General features: G+C 49.5%; 1 protein-coding gene across 1 annotated transcript; it reads right to left on the bottom strand.

Annotated features, from left to right (window-relative positions):
* Positions 1-253: 253 nt before the first annotated feature.
* LOC111839823 (XK-related protein 7-like) lies at positions 254-13,928 on the bottom strand. The gene is made up of 3 exons (XM_023804079.2): positions 12,589-13,928; positions 2,055-2,254; positions 254-1,922 (listed from the first exon to the last, which is right to left on the bottom strand). Exons 1-3 carry the CDS (start codon positions 13,134-13,136, stop codon positions 949-951), a joined length of 1,722 nt encoding a protein of 573 aa, XP_023659847.2. The 5' UTR covers positions 13,137-13,928; the 3' UTR covers positions 254-948.
* Positions 13,929-17,073: the final 3,145 nt, after the last annotated feature.

Here is a 17,073-nt window from a genome sequence, read left to right as displayed (position 1 = left end):
ATCCAGGGAAAACCTGAATGATACAGCAAGAATGGGCGTGCACACGTATACACACACACACACACACACACAGCAAAGTTAGGATTCAAACCCACAACCTGGAGCTGCAAGGTAACGCCACTCCCCACTGAGCCACTGTCCCTCCCCAAGCTGAGTGGCTAATTTCGCTATTTCACAGAGGATCCACACATGCTCATTCTGCTTTGAAGGCTGTCCTCTCAGCCTGTTTTACTGTGATATTTCTCCAACTACATTTTTGTCACAATTCTATCTTCCTTTATTCAAACATACCTGTTTCTCTGCTTCCTGCCTTCAGTATCTAACGTCTAACCCAAAAACAAGCAAGCAAACAAACGAACAAACATCCTTCCAATATATACATACAATAAATAAATCATATGTATATATAATAGCCATACCATAATAGTATCATATCTATCACATTTCCACAGGGTAAAAAATAATAGAAAATCAAATATAAATAGGTACATGTAAACAATGTAATAAAGATTCCAACAAAGTAAAATCAAATAACAAATCCGAGCCAATCACACAGGCTAACACATGACATCTGAATAGTGTGTTTGTGGCCTGATCAATGCTGCCACAATGTCCCATCTGCTCTTTGGGGGCCTGAGACCCATGTGAGGTCCCTGCTGAAAGTCCAGCCATTGTCCCCTGATGTGACTGCTTCCCGTGAGCCCGTCTCTAGGGTTCTGACCTTAGTCCCTGATCAGTGGGCTCTCCTTGGAAGCTGATCCCCAACCTTTTACCTTTGACCTTTTATTTTCCCCCGTCTGGGTCCTCCGCTCCACGCTTGTGGGTACCAGCAGGGAGCGAGACGGCCCCTTCATGCGTGGATCGTGGGGGAGTTGGCGTACATGAGCTCGATTGCCCTGTCGTGGCTCTGGTGAGCGGATGTGAGTGCAAGACGCCCTTGGAAGGCGGTCACACGGTGGTCTCGTACTCAGTCACCTCCTTGGGGGAAGTCAGGCTGCGATACTGCAGGCGGGGTGTAGAGGGCGACGTGCTCTCCAGGATCAGGATGGTTTTACGCAACCTGCGGTCGATGAAGTGCGCATCCCAGGCTGGATACTTCTTCCTGGGGAGGTCGATCCGGATGACGGGCCCCTCCATTCGGGGAGTGTGGAGAGCTGCTGGGGCACAAGGGGCTGGGCCGGGCCGCACCTGAAAGATGGGCGGCACACCATCTTTATCCCCACCCTCCGCCCCCGTAGTCCTCGGAAGGGTTCTAGGGGGGCTCCTGGCAATCACGTCCGGGGGCGGGGCCGGTGTTGCGGCAGTCTCCATCCCCAACTGGGGCGTGGCGTCGCAGGATTCGTCTGCCCCACCACGGATGCAACCCCATTGGGCGTGGCCGTCAGGGTGCAACAGGCAGTAGTAGACCAGCATGAAGAAGGTCCCTAGGGCTTGGCTGCAGGCCACCGCACAGAGCACCAGCAGGGCGCAGAAGTCCGAGGTGAACGGGCCGCGGTGCAGGTACCAGAGCGCGGTGAGTGCCGCGTTCTCCGCCAGCTCCACGGCGCAGTAGGTGAGCAGCCGGCAGCGGGCACCGCCCTCGCGCACGTTGAACCAGCAGAACACATAGACGATGCCCACCATCATGTTGTAGACGATCTCCTCCCACTTGGACATGCAGAAGTCCGTCTCGCCCTGGATGATCCAGAAGGTCATGAGGCACCAGTGTGCCACCACGAAGATGCCGAAGTAGAGCTGGAACACGGAGGCGAAGAGGGCAAAGGCAGCTGCCCGGGCTCCGATGGAGAACAGGTGCCACAGCATCTGCACCACCGCCGCCTTGTAGGACATAGGCGCCTTGTCGTCCCGAGAGTCACGGAGCACCTTCTGGTAGGAGGCCATCATCCAGGCCAGAGACACCAGGGAGGCCGAGGCTGACAGGCCTGGAGAACAGTGAGAGAGAGGGAGGGAGGGAGGGAGGGAGGAGGAGAGCGGCCATGGATGGGTGAGTGACAGAGACAACACTGGGAAGGGGAGAGGAGAGGGAGCGACGTGCTGGCGGGCAGCAGCCTCACCCTGCAGGGGCAGGACGCGCTGGCTGTGCACCATGATGCTAAGCTGCAGCACCAGCTGGGGGGCGCTCTTCAGGAAGCTCTCCAGCAGACGCAGCATACTGACATCTGCGCTCGCGAACAGCATGCGCAGGTAGAAATGCTGTCGCTCGCGGCCCCCCCGCCAGCGACTCTGGGCGCCCAAGTACAGCGCGTGCAGGTACCTGTGGGGACACGGGGGGGGGGGATTTACAGACAAATTATACATACCATTTGAAATATATACTGTTAGCTGTAAGGTGAATCTCATTAATTTAAACTAAGATTATTTGTCAGTGATGTTACTGGGCTGTGATGTCACTGGCTGTATTAGGATTTAGCGCGTGCTTTGTGACTAATACATTACCCCCGGGGTTACTACAGCAGAACAAAAGGCTGTGGTCATGAGGTGAGTATACCTGTAATAGTGGTGATACCTTGGTGTGGCATAGATCTGTAACAGCATTGATACCGCGGTGTGGCATAGATCTGTAACAGCATTGATACCGCGGTGTGGCATAGATCTGTAACAGCATTGATACCGTGGTGTGGCATAGATCTGTAACAGCATTGATACCGTGGTGTGGCATAGATCTGTAACAGCATTGATACCGTGGTGTGGCATAGATCTGTAACAGCATTGATACCGCGGTGTGGCATAGATCTGTAACAGCATTGATACCGTGGTGTGGCATAGATCTGTAACAGCTCTGATACCGTGGTGTGACACAGATCTATAACAGCACTGATACCTTGGTGCTGCATAGAACAGTAACAGCACTGATACCATAGTGTTGCATAGATCTGTAACAGCACTGATACCTTGATGCGGCATAGATCTGTAACAGTCTTGTATCCTGCATAGAAATGTCTTGGTGGTCACAGCAGTTATGACAGGAGCTCTGTCCCCAATCCCTGGCAGCAATTAGTGTCCCCGGTCCCTTGGCGAAGTGACTGTGAAGCCCCCACTCCTCGACACCTCCCTGGACAAAAGTGATTTAGCAGGCCCTGGATACACTCGTGGTAATGATCGCACGATGGCACTGATGCATGAAGAGATTACTCCTGTCCATTGGGCATCCAGCGGTTTGTCTGTATAATACCTTTATGAAGTTTGGCCGAAAAGTCCTCGGTCGTGACCTACATACCCTGGACTAACACGGAATGCATTCCGTTATGTTTAATCAGCCTTTTTACCTTATCTATTCTAATCCACTCACAGCATGTGATCCATCCCCATCTCTGCCAGAATGCTGCTGTATCTCACGCCTGGTGTCTCCGCGCTTCCTGGGAATTTCAGTGTTCCAGAATGCACAGTCTGTCTTCGCAAGGGTCCATAATGAAACAGAACAAGATCTGATCTATCAGAACGCGATCAGCACAGAAACAAGGCTGAAAGGTCTAGCTTCCTAAGCTAGAAGTCAGATGTTCCGTCTTGAATTAATGCTTCTCATGAAAAAGAGAAGTCAGGGGGCGACTAGTGAAAAAAAAGAGTATTTGTTCAGCCAGCGTTCTCCTTAACACATTTTTCTGTTTGCTCATGATCATACTGATGATGCCAACCGTGGCAGCAGGTGGGCAAATGTAAGCAAAAGACTGTTCAGGAAACTGAACGCAACACAAACAGTTTTATAAATAACCAAGTCACTGCCTTCATCATTTCACATCATCAGAAGGAGAGAACTGGTGGATGCACGCTGGTTACTGGTCCAGAGCACATCCAACTGGCTTTTTTTTTTCTTTTCACACCCTCGCCAACACACTTTCTTTGTTATTCTGTGAGTCACACAACGGCACACAGCACTGGTGTATGTGCACAGTGTGTGCTGCCAACTGCAACCTGCAGGGGGCGCTTATGCAACAAACAGCCAATGTACTTCAACGTTGACTACAACAAAAACACTTTTTACAGTTTTTGGGACACAGCTGCCATTACCTCCCAGTTAGGTTTTTTGTACAATTTATCCTAGCATTATAATTGAGGGGATGACCAGATTTTAAGGTCTGTTTTTCTAGCAAGGCTTCCAGGGATTGGGGGGGAACCCCTCTTTCCGAAAGGCACCTGAAGGTCCTCCATGATCTCCTCCTGGTCTCCACTTATATTTCCTCATCTGGATGCTCTTATATGGGGGAGGGGGCACCCAGGTACAGTGCACTCCAAGCCAAAGACAAACATTACAATATTTTCATCTAGCAAGCCAATAATCCATAAAGAGTCTGGATTTTTCAGGAAGCCTGAATACAAAACAACACTCATCCCCAATGAGCTACAAGTATACACTTACATTTGACCATCTTTGAGAGATGAAACATCTTTAGGCTACTAAATGTAATGGAACAGGTTTTTTGTAGACGTGAACTTTGGTGGGAGAATGGAGCCTGAATCCTCAAGGAATCAGAGGACCAGGGTGCTGGGGTATCTCAGTGCCCCCTCCGTGGAGGACTCCATTTGGGTTTTGTCCTGTCTTCAGGGAACGCAGCTAAAGGGTTAAAAAATGGCAAGTGTGGGACAGCATGTGGTGTTTGACGCTGTGCCCTGACGCGGAGTTTCACAGCAGCGTCCACACGGCCCCGTTCAGGGCTGTCTCCGCTGAAGGAGATCAAGATGGACCAGAAATTTCATTATGCAGATGAACACGGCCGGTGGAACAACTCGGAAAAACATGTTTTTTTTAAACAGCGCGCAGAACACTAACCTTCATCTGTCTGGGTAGAAAAGCAGAATTACTTAACATCATGCATAGGTATTTGCAGAGAAAAAAAAAATGTCTGATTGCCTGTTTGACACACTCGTCCCTTTCCCTTTGTGGATTTTGCTAATTGCTGTCTAGAGTTCCACAATAAAATTAAATGTAAATTAGCTCATGGCTCTGCAGCAGAATAAATCCCTTGTTTTGAGTGTCCTGATCTCCCCCGGCCATGTGCCGGGCAGACAACAAGGAGTGAAGTTTAACCAGAGAGAGCCAAGCAGACGAAGGACTCATTCGTGTTTTTCACCTCCGCACCGAGCTGCAGGGAAGAGAGCAGCAGAAAGCAGCGGGATGCTCCAGGTTTCCATCCTGACAGAGGCGGTTGGTGGCATGTAGTAGAGTTCGTTTACAAACCACGCACATGGAAACACCTAAGGCGGAAATCGGGACCAGGGTTTGCCAGGCTGTCCGCGGTCACTGGATCTATAGCAGAAGGCTGTGGGTAGATGGGTTAGGTCTTCGTCTTGGGATGAGAATCAAAGCAGCCCACAAGGAAGAGCTTTCACCACAACCGTGTGCTTCTCAAGCAATTCAATGACCAGGAAGAGCCTTCACGTCGACCATATGGTTCTCCAACATTGTGGCGACAAGGAAGAGCCTGTAGCTCAATTCTGTGGTTCTCCAGAAATTCGATCAACAGAAGGAGCCTTTACCACAATTGTGTGGTTCTCCAGCAATTTGATAAACAGGAAAACCCTTTACCATGACCATGTGGTTCTTCAATATGTGCATTACCTGCATATATAAAGCTACAGCTCAAAGCTTTACTCCAGTTAAAACATGGGAATATTTACACATTTGATACATCATGTCATAATTTTTCTGGTTAAAACTCTGCTGGTAACACCCTGGATATCAGCCACAAATGTCCCGTTCACAACCACAGGGCCTAATCCAGGGTCTAAACCTGCAACCCTCTGCTCCTACTAGTGCCATAAAATCAACACCACCAATGACCCTCCAGTTACATCTGTGATCACTCTGAGAAACATTTCAGTTGGCCGCGTTGTACTGATTCCTAGTATCAAAATCAATTGTGCTTAATCGACCAAAAAGCTCTGCACAGGGTTTTCGGAATGTGCCCAGTTCCTTGTGGGGCTCTCACTCAGGGGAGTTTTCGGCGTCTTGTCTCATTAGGTAGTTTGTCCATGTGGAGCTTCTCATGGGGCGGCCCATTTTTCCCCGGGAACAGAGAGGGAACGGAGCCTTAATGGGGCTAATTAGCGAGAACGAGCAGACCCTGAGTACGCGATGACACAGCACAGCCGCTCGATTCCCGACTGTGGCGACGTCCGGCCGGGTTGCCAGATTGAATCCTCCCCAATCTCCGGGGCTGTCTGTATTCCTCAAATGGACCTACAGGGCCATGGGGCCGGCCATCCCAGGATCGACTCCACACACTGGAGCACCAGTGACCCCCTGTGGGTCGGTGTTTTCCAAAATCCAGAAGGGGATCGACGCGGCCCGCAGGAAACTGGGGTGACACGACCCCGATAGATGGTGACAGCTGACGAGGGTGGGATGGGAGGGCAAAGTAAGCCAGGGATTAGGCTGTCAAGGCGGCTCCCTTCCAGCACACGGAGCCGTACGACCCGAGTCCACTTAGGGAACGATTAGCCCAAACACGGACAGACAGAGACGGAGAGAGACAGGAGGGGAGAGAGAGAGAGAAGCATCAAAGCATGTGACACCTGCCGTGAGTAAGCCGGCAAGGAGAAAAGATCTGCGCTCCCTGCTGGAGATCCGCAGCCAGGTAGGAGGCCACAGTGGGGCCCGTTTATCGTGGTGAAGCTCCCACCGGACCGGCTGTGGATACGAGACGAGACGGCCAGCCTCAGCAGCTCACCTGCCTTAGCTCCACCACTCACTCATGCTCCTCCGCACGCCCAGAAGCCATGTGACTCCCCTACACTCTGCACCAGTTTGTGCCATGGTGGGAGGGAAGACATGGAGCTGCCCCCCCCCCCTGCTGGAGATGTGCGGCTGGCGAGCTGCGGCTCTGGGGCGCCACCACCCAGTGACAACGGCGTAATAATCAGCCCGATCTGCCTCGGGGGTATAAAGACAAAGGCAAGCTAAGGATTATAGAAGCGGTAGACTGTGACTGGACTGCTGGCCCTTTGCACGGTGATGTTCACTCGAGGTCAGCTGCCCACTCTAGTTAAACTCACTAATACCGAGTGAAAGCATCTTTCCACGTAAGTCCTACTTCTTCCCAACAGATGAGCTGTTTGGAGCATTTCAATGCTTTTAGAGTCTTAAGTGGCGCTCCAAAGGTCTCCAGCCCCAATTAGGAGGGACTCTTATGGTGGACTGAGGTCTCCCTGATCTCGACCCAGATCAGCACTGGGTTTCTCGTTCTGTGGGAATGCTGGCCTATTTTAACTTCATGAAACTAGCAAAAAAGCCGCAATTTAGGATAACCAGCTGTGAAGAAATGACCTCTGTTTAGCACTGACTAACCCCTGCCTGGTATCCTAACCAATCACAGACAGCTATAGGGGGAGTACAACATCACAGCCACCCAGATCCCATCACAGCAGCCAGAGATTCGTCTTACTGGACGTTGAGGCTGTATATACTTCAGAAGTGTAATTATGTGCAAGTAGCTGCATATTATCCAGCCAATTTCGAGAGACTTGCGTATAAGTTACAGCTGTTTCAAAGGGAATCAAATATTTACAGATTTTTCAGGATTTCTGCTCCTTCCTTCAAGGGATAATTGTTCCCCATTTTGTCAAGCTGGGTTTATCTTTGATTCTGATTTCCCTCATAAAACGTCTCAGTAAGATAACCTGCTTCCAAATTCGGTCCACGTTTTTGCTCCCTCACAGCTCCAGGAACAAAAACGTGGACCGTCTGGCGGAGAGCTGGGAGGGAGCAAAAATGTGGACCGGCTGTGGGTCCCCGAGGACCGGGTTGGGAAACACTGGCCTACGACATCATGTACCCAGACCCAGATGACTTATCTCACACCCTACTGTAAGCCTACTCATGACCCAACATCTGTTTTTTTTCTTGATGTTAAAGTATACGCCCCCTACTGGCAGGGGGATACGCCCAGACACCAGTTTCCCCAGTGATCCAGTGAGGAGCGCCCTTCTCTGTAGGATCTGGAGCAGACACGTCAGGCTAGGTCTGCATAAAAGCAGGATAAATGTCCCATCAGCCCCCTGGCCAGGTACCATCTCCCTGTTGGCTGGCAGCTAAATGACAGGGGTGGCGGTACCGACTGTCTGTCTCCACGGCGACCAAAGGGACAAGGACTGGACAGTGTGCAACACGCTCTGATTTAATGCATCTGCCAAGAGACTTAATGATGGTTTATGCTGGCCTGGCTGGTTCTGTTTGCTGTGCACGATTCCTCTGTGGAACTCCAGCAGCCTGGCTCTTAACTCTGAGTCTTTCCTTTTCCCTGTTTTGTATTATTCTGTCTTAAAGGTGGTGTAATGTATTACAACACACCCATGTACAGTGCCTTAGGGCAACTCTGTCGTGTAAGGTGCTATATAAAAATAAAATGAATTGACCTGAATAGTTACACGTGACATCAGCACTCTATCCTATTATCTGGCATGTTAATGACGGTACAGGAAGGACGCATTTCGGTGGTACACACACTCAAAGCACCACTGCCGTGGGGCTGAATGTCAGGTGGCACGAAAAGGACCAAAATGCCGGTCTCAGGAAGAAGGAAAGAGGTGCACACACTCCCATGCAGCCTGTCAGTGTGCTCACTGTGTTGCTTGTCTCCCTCCCATTCCCCTTCTCCCCCCCCCCCCTCCATTTCCATAGCTCAGCAGGAGGGACAACCTGGTAATTAAAAAGGAGAACAGGCTAATGGAGCAAAGCAAACCGCCTTCAAAAGAACCAAGCCCCCCTCATTTTCTCAGCCACAGGACAGCGGGGGTCCCTCCAGGGGGGTCTCACATCAGAGTCGCTGATCTATTTTTCAGCTTGCGGGGGTCTAGTGCACCTGTGCTGCCATCACGTGAAAACGCCCCCTCCTCTTCTCATCGTGGATCCACCCCCTTGCACCGAAGCACTGTGACACCATCACACGGTCATAGTGACGGGAGCAGAATGACGGACTTTTACAGATGGTGACCTAGCAACTGGGTCAGAGCTGTCAGTATTGGAGCTCCAAAAAAGTGGGCCGCAGTGACACTGAGACAAAAACACGCAGATACCAGCTAGTCCAGTGCTGCACCACAGCGATTCCAGTGACTCTGACTGCGTCCAAGGCTGAACCCCCCAAGCTCCTCTTCCCCCCACCACGCCACGATCTCACTGCATCGTTTCCACCAGCTCTGACATTTTGCAGCTACAGCAAACCGGGATGGAAGAAAAAACATCTGTTTCTGCTGGCATGCGCTTTACACGATAAATGACAGTGACAGACTGAACGTCTTTAACCTCCGCAGCATTTTTTCCTGGCTGAAGTTACAGCCAAGGGATACGTAGGGGATCCTGCCAGCGCGTCCTGACGGCAGAGCCGGCACTGCCTCGGATTAGCGGAGGATGGATGGAGGTCGCCGGAGACGCACCAGCTTCACAGGACCGACGGAGCTTCCCGAAGGTGCTTTGAAACCACATGAGAAAAATAAGGAGAAGCTGTGATGCATGGAAACAAGATGAAACACGTGGTGTTAGACCATTTTTGTTTTTATTGCATGGCAGACCAACTTGCCATACCCCACCCCCCCCAACTGTCACATGATCAGTATTTCATTGGCCGTCCTTCGTACTCCTCCTCATCTCTCCCCACATATTGCTTGCATATTCCCCCTCACTAGCCCAAACATGCACACACACACACACACACACTCACACACACACACACACACTCACATACACACACACACTCACGCACATATGACTTTATGTGGCTGCTGGTAGATTATGTCAGATATTAAAAGGCATCATTACTATCTCCAATTGACCGCTGTCTCACCCCCAGAGAATCTCAGTCTCTTTCTTAATTGATTGTCTCGGATTCTGAGGAGGTTGACCATGCATGTCCCGTGTCGCCTTGAAGCTACTTGACCCATGAGATGCACTGGACTTAATTTTGCTAGGCATAAGTTTGATGCAGCCCATAGTTCTGGGGTCATTCATTGCTGGAACCTTCGGTCCTGTTGTCAATGTTTGCTGGATCCTACACTTCTTTGCTGGAGTTTGCATTTCTGGGCCTTGCAGCTCTTGAGTCTTACAGAGTGAAAGCACAGTGTGGGGTAACCCACTCTCCAGAAACTTGTTTTCCCAGGACCTGCTGTTCATCAGCCTAAAAGATGCGAGTATGTGGACAGTACAGTCACACATCACGTCTCTACATGCATGCAGCAACTTGTCACGATAATAAAGCGTTCTTTGAATCTGCATTCTGAGAGAACGGCGAAAAAAATGACGCCCACTTGATTTCTCCTTTCAAAACTCATCTCCTGCCTCGTTTTGTCGACGCCACGCGCAAAACACACGCATGCTGTCACGTGCCGGCATGCGCCAGCGCTGCATAAAGAGAGAGGCGGGACCCCGTTTGACGGGGCCCCTGTGCGTTAACAATTAGAAAGTCACTAAAACTCTGAAATGTGTGACAAGTAAGAAAAGACGCATCAGGGACGCGGGAGGCTGCGCAGTCACGGCACCAGCCTGTAACAATGCGGACTCCAGCGGCGCAAATCACGCCTTTCCTCATGCGCGGATGCAACAATGAGGCCTATTCCACGTGTCCGAGGCTCGGCGGCCGTCGGGGGCGAGGACAGGGAGAGAGAGCTGTCACTCACGCCCCAGGGGGATTAGACACAGGAAGGAGCCTTGTGCTGAGGTGACAGCTGGCCGCATGCGTGACTGGCGTGTCGATGCCACCAGAAGGCTGCTGTTAGCCAGACGGGAATGTCACCTAGGTGATGAGAAGCAATTCCTGGCCCAGCCAAAGCCCTGTGCACGTCTCTCTAGCTCCAAAACTGCGACGGTGACAACAGGCACTGAACAAAACAAGCCCAAAGTGTGGGAATGATGCGGATCGATATCACAATAACAAGACAAATTTTGAACTAAAACGAGATAGTTGCCGTGACAGCTTCATCAACAGAACAGCACATTTGGGGTCAGAGCTAAGGTTAGGGCTGCTGTGAGGGTTAGAACTCAAGTTAATGTTTCTGTGAGTGAGCTGTTCAGTTTAGCAAAAGTCTTGAGTTTCCGGCTATGTCAGCACCTCTCACTGAAGGTGTCTGCTGCGTACAGTTCTGCACTCTCAGGTGTGCTTCAGAGGGAAGGTGTGTGAGGTGCTCACAGATAGTTGGATCCAGTCCCAGAAGCACTGATCCGTACTACTGTGAGTGAAACAGGGAGACACTTTCAGACTGGTGACGTCCCATAGATGTGCCCTAGTGCCCAGAGTGTGGCGCATACACACAGATCGGTGGCACAAGTAAACACAATCATGAATATCCATGCAAGTTTAAATGATATATGCTAACATCAAACAGACACATTTACACACGGACATGTGCACAAGTGCACATAAGCCCCTGCACACAATGAAGACACACACACACACCAGCATAGGTAAAACACACCCGGGGACTGACAGATCAGAATCACAGTGTCCTCCTCTGACAGTTGGCTGAAACACTTTGTGGAAGAGAATGCCTCAGATTGTGTGCCTTAAAAACCACAAAGTACAGCAGAGGCACCTCAAAGACTAAAAGAGACATTCAAGGGTCTGCATTGTAGGTTTACTCTTCCTGATGTGCATCCTCAGTTAGTCTCAATGGAAGGGGCTACGCACACGAGCAGACCGCTTCAGTGTGGGTCAGCAGCTGAATGAAATATAGATCGCAGTATTATATATATATATAAATATATATACATACATTAACTGGCACACATCACGTGGAAATCTCCCGCGGGGTGGTGGTGGTGGGGGGTGCTGTCAGCCCCACCCTTTTCCAGGAGAACAATGAGCTCTCGGGAAGAGCCGGGGGGGCGGACTCTCCCAAAATGAGTGGACAGTTGTCTCGATGAGATCGTATTTCCCCGGTGGGTGCGGGAGGGGGGGGGGGGGGGATGCACTTCCTGTTCTCGGGGGGGCAGACGGAGCTCCGCGCGGCAGCGGCTATAGAAGCATTACCATCTCTCGGCTTGCATACTTCCGCATCAAATATTAATGACCGTGCTGGGAACCCCCCAGGGGCAAACATTACACATGGCTGTGGGAGGGCGTTTTCGAAATTATCAATGAACTCATCGTCCGATGTGAAAGGAGGCACGGCTCAAACCAATCCCAGGCGGCCAGATAATATATAATGTTAGCATTTCCTCATGCCATGTTTGCGGGTCCAGGCGACTAATTTGTGAACTCGGTTCCAAGCCAGGAGTCCTGCTACATCACCGCTCCTAACTGCCTATAAACTTCACCCGTGATACAATCACTCTACCCCCTTTTGCTCCAAAACAGAAGCAAAAAAAGGACACTGTAAAATAGACGTAACCAGAAACTGACATATGTAAAGCAACATAGATTTGCCCTAGTTATAGTGACAGTAGCAGGGTAAAAGTGTAGTAATATTTAACAATTGTGTCACTTTCACTGGATGGCATACACAGGTACGTAAAGACTAACTCTGTATGCATTTTGACCCTCTAACCCCGCTTTTTACCTGTCATATAAATTCATTAAAATCATTTCGCAAACCGTTGTAAAGCAAACGATAATCCAATCGAATAAATGAAGCATAACGTGCAAAAATGCCAGACGGTCATCGTACCTCCAGACCTGCCCCAGCTGTAAGATGTGCACGACGCCCTGAAAGATCCACATGCAGGCTCTGCAGCAGCTCGACGGCCGGCTCGAAGCGCCGCCGCCGCCGCCGGGCAGCGTGTTGTCCCCCGCAGCGCCGCCCGCGCCCGCGCCCCGCCGCACGCTGTCCCTGGTGCTGAAATCTCCACCTCCGCCGGGCACATCCGTGCCGACGGCCTCGGCGGCCGGGCCGCCCCCGTCCATTTCCGAGTAATCGTAGATGAACCACCTGAAACTCAACACCTGCACCACCGTAGAGGGGACCACCACGAAGGCCAGCGTCAGAACGAACCAGCCGTAGTCCCGCCTCAGGTAGTAGTCCGCGGCCAGCCACAGGTCGGTTGCGCCGTCCGTGAAGAAGACCATGAGGGCGCAGAGGACCCAGCAGCAATCCAGGAGCGAATAGTGCCGTCTGGCATGCTGGAACCGGGGCGGGCATTGCTCCGGACTGGGCAGACACCGCGACGGGGTTTCGCTCTGCAAAGACGCCGCCGCTCCATCCGATTTAGCGGCCATGTTTGTCGTGGAAGAGAGGCGGTGGGTTAGAGAGATCGGGGGTAAGAGCGAAGGGTGAGGGGAGGAGCCAGCGTGCGCGTCTGCCGGGGGCGCACCGACAGCTCCGCTTTTTATTAACTTGATCGATCGTTGTCGTTACCGGTGCAAATTTTTCACCGTCCACAAAACCCTTAAACAATGAAGAATATACATGCGGCGATTTGGCGGCCACGCGGAAAGCCCCAGGGGCGGTGCTGGTCCACCCAGAGATTCACCGGCTTTGTCCGCAGATCACGGTCCCGAACAGGCGCTGAGGAGCTCAGCGGTGTCCCTTTCCTTTGCAGCCAGCAAGGGCTTCTTTACGAAAAGCATTGATGCCGAATAAATTACTATTTAATTCCTTCTTCACGCGCATTTGTGCGTTGTTGGGTAGGGAAGGATGTGATTACCTCCCCCGCCACAATCGATCAAAAACGTGAATCACAGCCTATATGTCTCGACTGCATATATGATCGTTTCTACGTTAAACCAGTCCTGGAAGTAAAGCCACTTTTACAGTCGCAGGTCCGGCGCGGATGTTCCGTGCGGCACCTCCTTGTCCCCTCAGAATTAGCGGACCGCAGAACAATAGCGGAACGGTTTTATAATATACCGGTCAGCTGTATTTCCAGTCCCCTTGGTATAGCGTATTGATTTAGGACAGCTGCGTCCCATTTCGGCTAATCTCTTTTCCGCTCCGTAATCTTTCTCATAAACTCCTCCTCGTATGCGGAGCCGAGAACTCCTTCGATTGCCGAAACACGATCCTGGGCAGCGCCGGGGCAGCTGCCTGGCTGATATAAACTTATGATTATATCATCGTTACACGTGGTATGAAGTATTGGCGTGCGCCCCGAAAGATTCGATAAATAATCACTGTGTCATTTTGCCTTTAAACAAGCGGATGTATCTGTCAGAAAACAAATGAGAAATCAGTAAAACTGTGTCGTTTGATGTTTAACTGCGTTAAGGTAGAAAATCTCGGTTTAGAAACTTGATACTTGCACAACCATGTGAACAAGTAAGTGAGTCTGTGATTTATACATCGTAACTGTATCATCTTCCCCCTTCTTGCCCTACAGTGCTGTAACAAGATCCATTGTTGCAGTACCATACTAAGATACATCGCTGTAAGCATACACGTTACCTTTTCTTCTTTTTTTTTTTCCAGGAATCTAAAAACTACAGTAAGCGCAAGTGCAGTGTTGCCAGGGGCGTTGTACACGTGTTGACTGCAGGGACACCGCTATACCGGGCGATAGAGAGATCTGGTTAATGGTCAACTGAGGCCAAGGCGACCAGCTGAAGGCCAGCGCTGGTTTGGAAATGAAAACCAACCGTGGTATTTACACTACAGCGGCTCAAACCCATGCTTCAAAGCAGGGTTCTTCAAATCTGGACCTCTATTCCAAATCCAGGCCTTGTTTTCAGTTCTCCCAGGTAGTTAGTTTAATAATTACTGATTCTGATTGGTCAGAGGCTTCACACCTTACTGACAGGTAAAGGAAGGCTAGAAAACCAGGAGTGCTTGGACCTCGAGGACCGTGATTTGAATAACCCTGCTTTAAAGTGTTGACTGAACGACTAGTTCAATGCGCATATCAAGATTATAATACTAAGTAAGTAAACTTTGCTTTGCCTGGTTAACAAATTTAAGTCTATAAATAATCAAAACTTGTAATGCATTTCTGGGAAGAATCAAGAGGTCTATAATAACATGAACACGTGCAAGGCCTTAGAATTAACGTGAACATTTTTTTGTGTACCTGTGCTTGATGCATATATTAATTAAATACACATTCATGCTCAGAGCTATGATACTTGGCGTAACTATGCCAACAAACATTTACAACTTTACATCCAAAGTCTAACAGTTACTCATGACAGGGTGATACAGGTCAGTGCTCCATTCCAACTATCAGAAGGTTGCTGGTTCAAATCTCATGGCTGGCGTCAGACACATCACAGTCCTCGGGCACTCAGGGCTGAAGCCCTGAATTAATTTGCAGGAGCCTCAGATGTTTTAACATCCATGCTCTTAGTTTGACAACACTCTGGCAGATTTGGTCTTTGGGCAAAGCTTTGGATGTCTTAAGATTCTAGCAGCTCCCCTAGATGCTATGGATTTCACTTTGGGATCCTTGAACAAAGGCCTTCATCTCTATTTGCTTCAAGGACATGCATCTCTGATGCCCAACTCAGATTGCTTTGGACCAAAGCATCAACTAAATAAATGAAAAATAATGTAATAATAATAATAGTAAAAAAAAAAAAAAAAACTGTGGTGTGAAAGCAGTCATGTTGCAGCGCTGTGCTCTGACTTCGGCATTGTAAGCAGTCTTTTCTGAATCCTGTCCAGAAAAAAAAAATCACCTACTACAATCAGTCATTGTCATACAAAAACTTAAGTTAGCCACTTTCATGGAGGTTACTTTTAATATTTATTTATTTTCCGATAGATAATATATCGCAAACCTGTACAGAATAAGTAGTTGCAGGAAAATGCATAGGTGATAGTGTTGCGCGAGTCGGCTTTTTTAAACACCCGCCCCAAACCGACCCGTCAGGAGATCCAAACCGCCCCACCCAACCCGCAAAAATACACGTGGATAATGACCCAAAACCCGACCCGACCCGAGGAAGAAAAAAAAAAAAACACCGGTGAGCCTGTATTGCCAAGGTACCTACCAATGAAGTGTCATTTGTGACACTGTAACCCATAGATTTGTGCTATAGATTCGCATTGAAGATGACACAATTTTATGCAAGATTAACTGTGTACCAAACAACAACAAAGAAACCGAAAGATCGATTTTTACGTCGTTATTTATTGAAGGGTTGCGGAAAATTGCAATCTCTCTCGCACACACACAAACACACACAAGCGCGCATGTATGCAAAACACACTATAGTTGTCAAAACTCTAACATCTGATGTAACATCAGATCTGAGAACTCTATCAGATTATCTACGGATAGCTTTATTTCCTTTTATTTCCCTGATTGTGATTGCGAGAGGAACTAGGAGATCCTCGTGGTAATTCGAACCCCGTTTACAACACGTTTTGATCGATAATGAAATGCGTTTTGTAACTTTTTGACCAGCCCGCAACCACGATATTTTAAAAATGTCTGCCCTAAAACCGCCCGCACACGCGGGTCACCCGCGTCTACCCGCGGGTCACGGGTCGACCCGCGCATCAGCAATAGGTGGAATTAGTTATAATAGTTTCAAAAGATTATACAATCACACAAAACTGAACAAATTATTTAGAAAACAAGAGTAAAGTATGAGACAATAAAGATGACGCCTACATTCAGTTATATGCTTTCACAGATTTATTAAAGAATATTCATGAGATTCACGCTTCACGTGAGTGTGGGTGTTACCTGTGTGGTTTCGTGTAACTTAAGCTGCTGCATGTAAGCTAAAAATATGCCTCTGGTTTGCAGAGAGGTGAGAAAGATCCATGACACGCTTCCATTTAACAAATCCATGGGCGTAAATTATGGGGGGATGGGGGGGGTTGTAGCCCCCCCAATAAATCAAAACCAGCTAATACAACCCCCCAATAATCATGTTTCCCCCGTAATGGGTGGAGACCTCAACCCCCCCAATGTTCCAGCCAAAGTTACGCCCTTGAACAAATCAAAAGTATATATGGTGATTCAGGGATCCGGCTTCTGTGTAACATACTCTGGGTTTAGTTTCATGCTTTCATTTAGAAATGCATGATACATTGGTTAACAGGGAGGTGCAGAAGGTGGGGTGGCAGGGGATGAAAGTGCATCATGCCCCCCCCCCCCCCCGTCAAACAATGTTACAAGTGCCCATTTTCGATTGCTGCGAATTTTGCCCAGTGTGAAATCCCACCATCCCAGAATCGGCAAATTTTATCAGTCAAGCACCTGCCCCTCAA

Source organism: Paramormyrops kingsleyae, chromosome 8 (genome assembly GCF_048594095.1).
Source record: "Paramormyrops kingsleyae isolate MSU_618 chromosome 8, PKINGS_0.4, whole genome shotgun sequence".
In the NCBI taxonomy this organism is placed as follows: domain Eukaryota; kingdom Metazoa; phylum Chordata; class Actinopteri; order Osteoglossiformes; family Mormyridae; genus Paramormyrops; species Paramormyrops kingsleyae.
Note: the sequence above shows the minus strand (reverse complement) of the source record. Positions and strands in the feature narration are given on the sequence as shown.

What these genes read in the sequence shown, in the direction of transcription:
- LOC111839823 (XM_023804079.2), bottom strand. Translation starts at nt 13,136, where the DNA reads ATGGCCGCTAAATCGGATGGAGCGGCGGCGTCTTTGCAGAGCGAAACC. An exon ending in CAGCTGGGGCAGGTCTGGAG is followed by an intron (nt 2,255 to 12,588) that starts GTACGATGACCG and finishes GTGTCCCCACAG; the next exon opens with GTACCTGCACGCGCTGTACT. An exon ending in GCGCGTCCTGCCCCTGCAGG is followed by an intron (nt 1,923 to 2,054) that starts GTGAGGCTGCTG and finishes ACTGTTCTCCAG; the next exon opens with GCCTGTCAGCCTCGGCCTCC.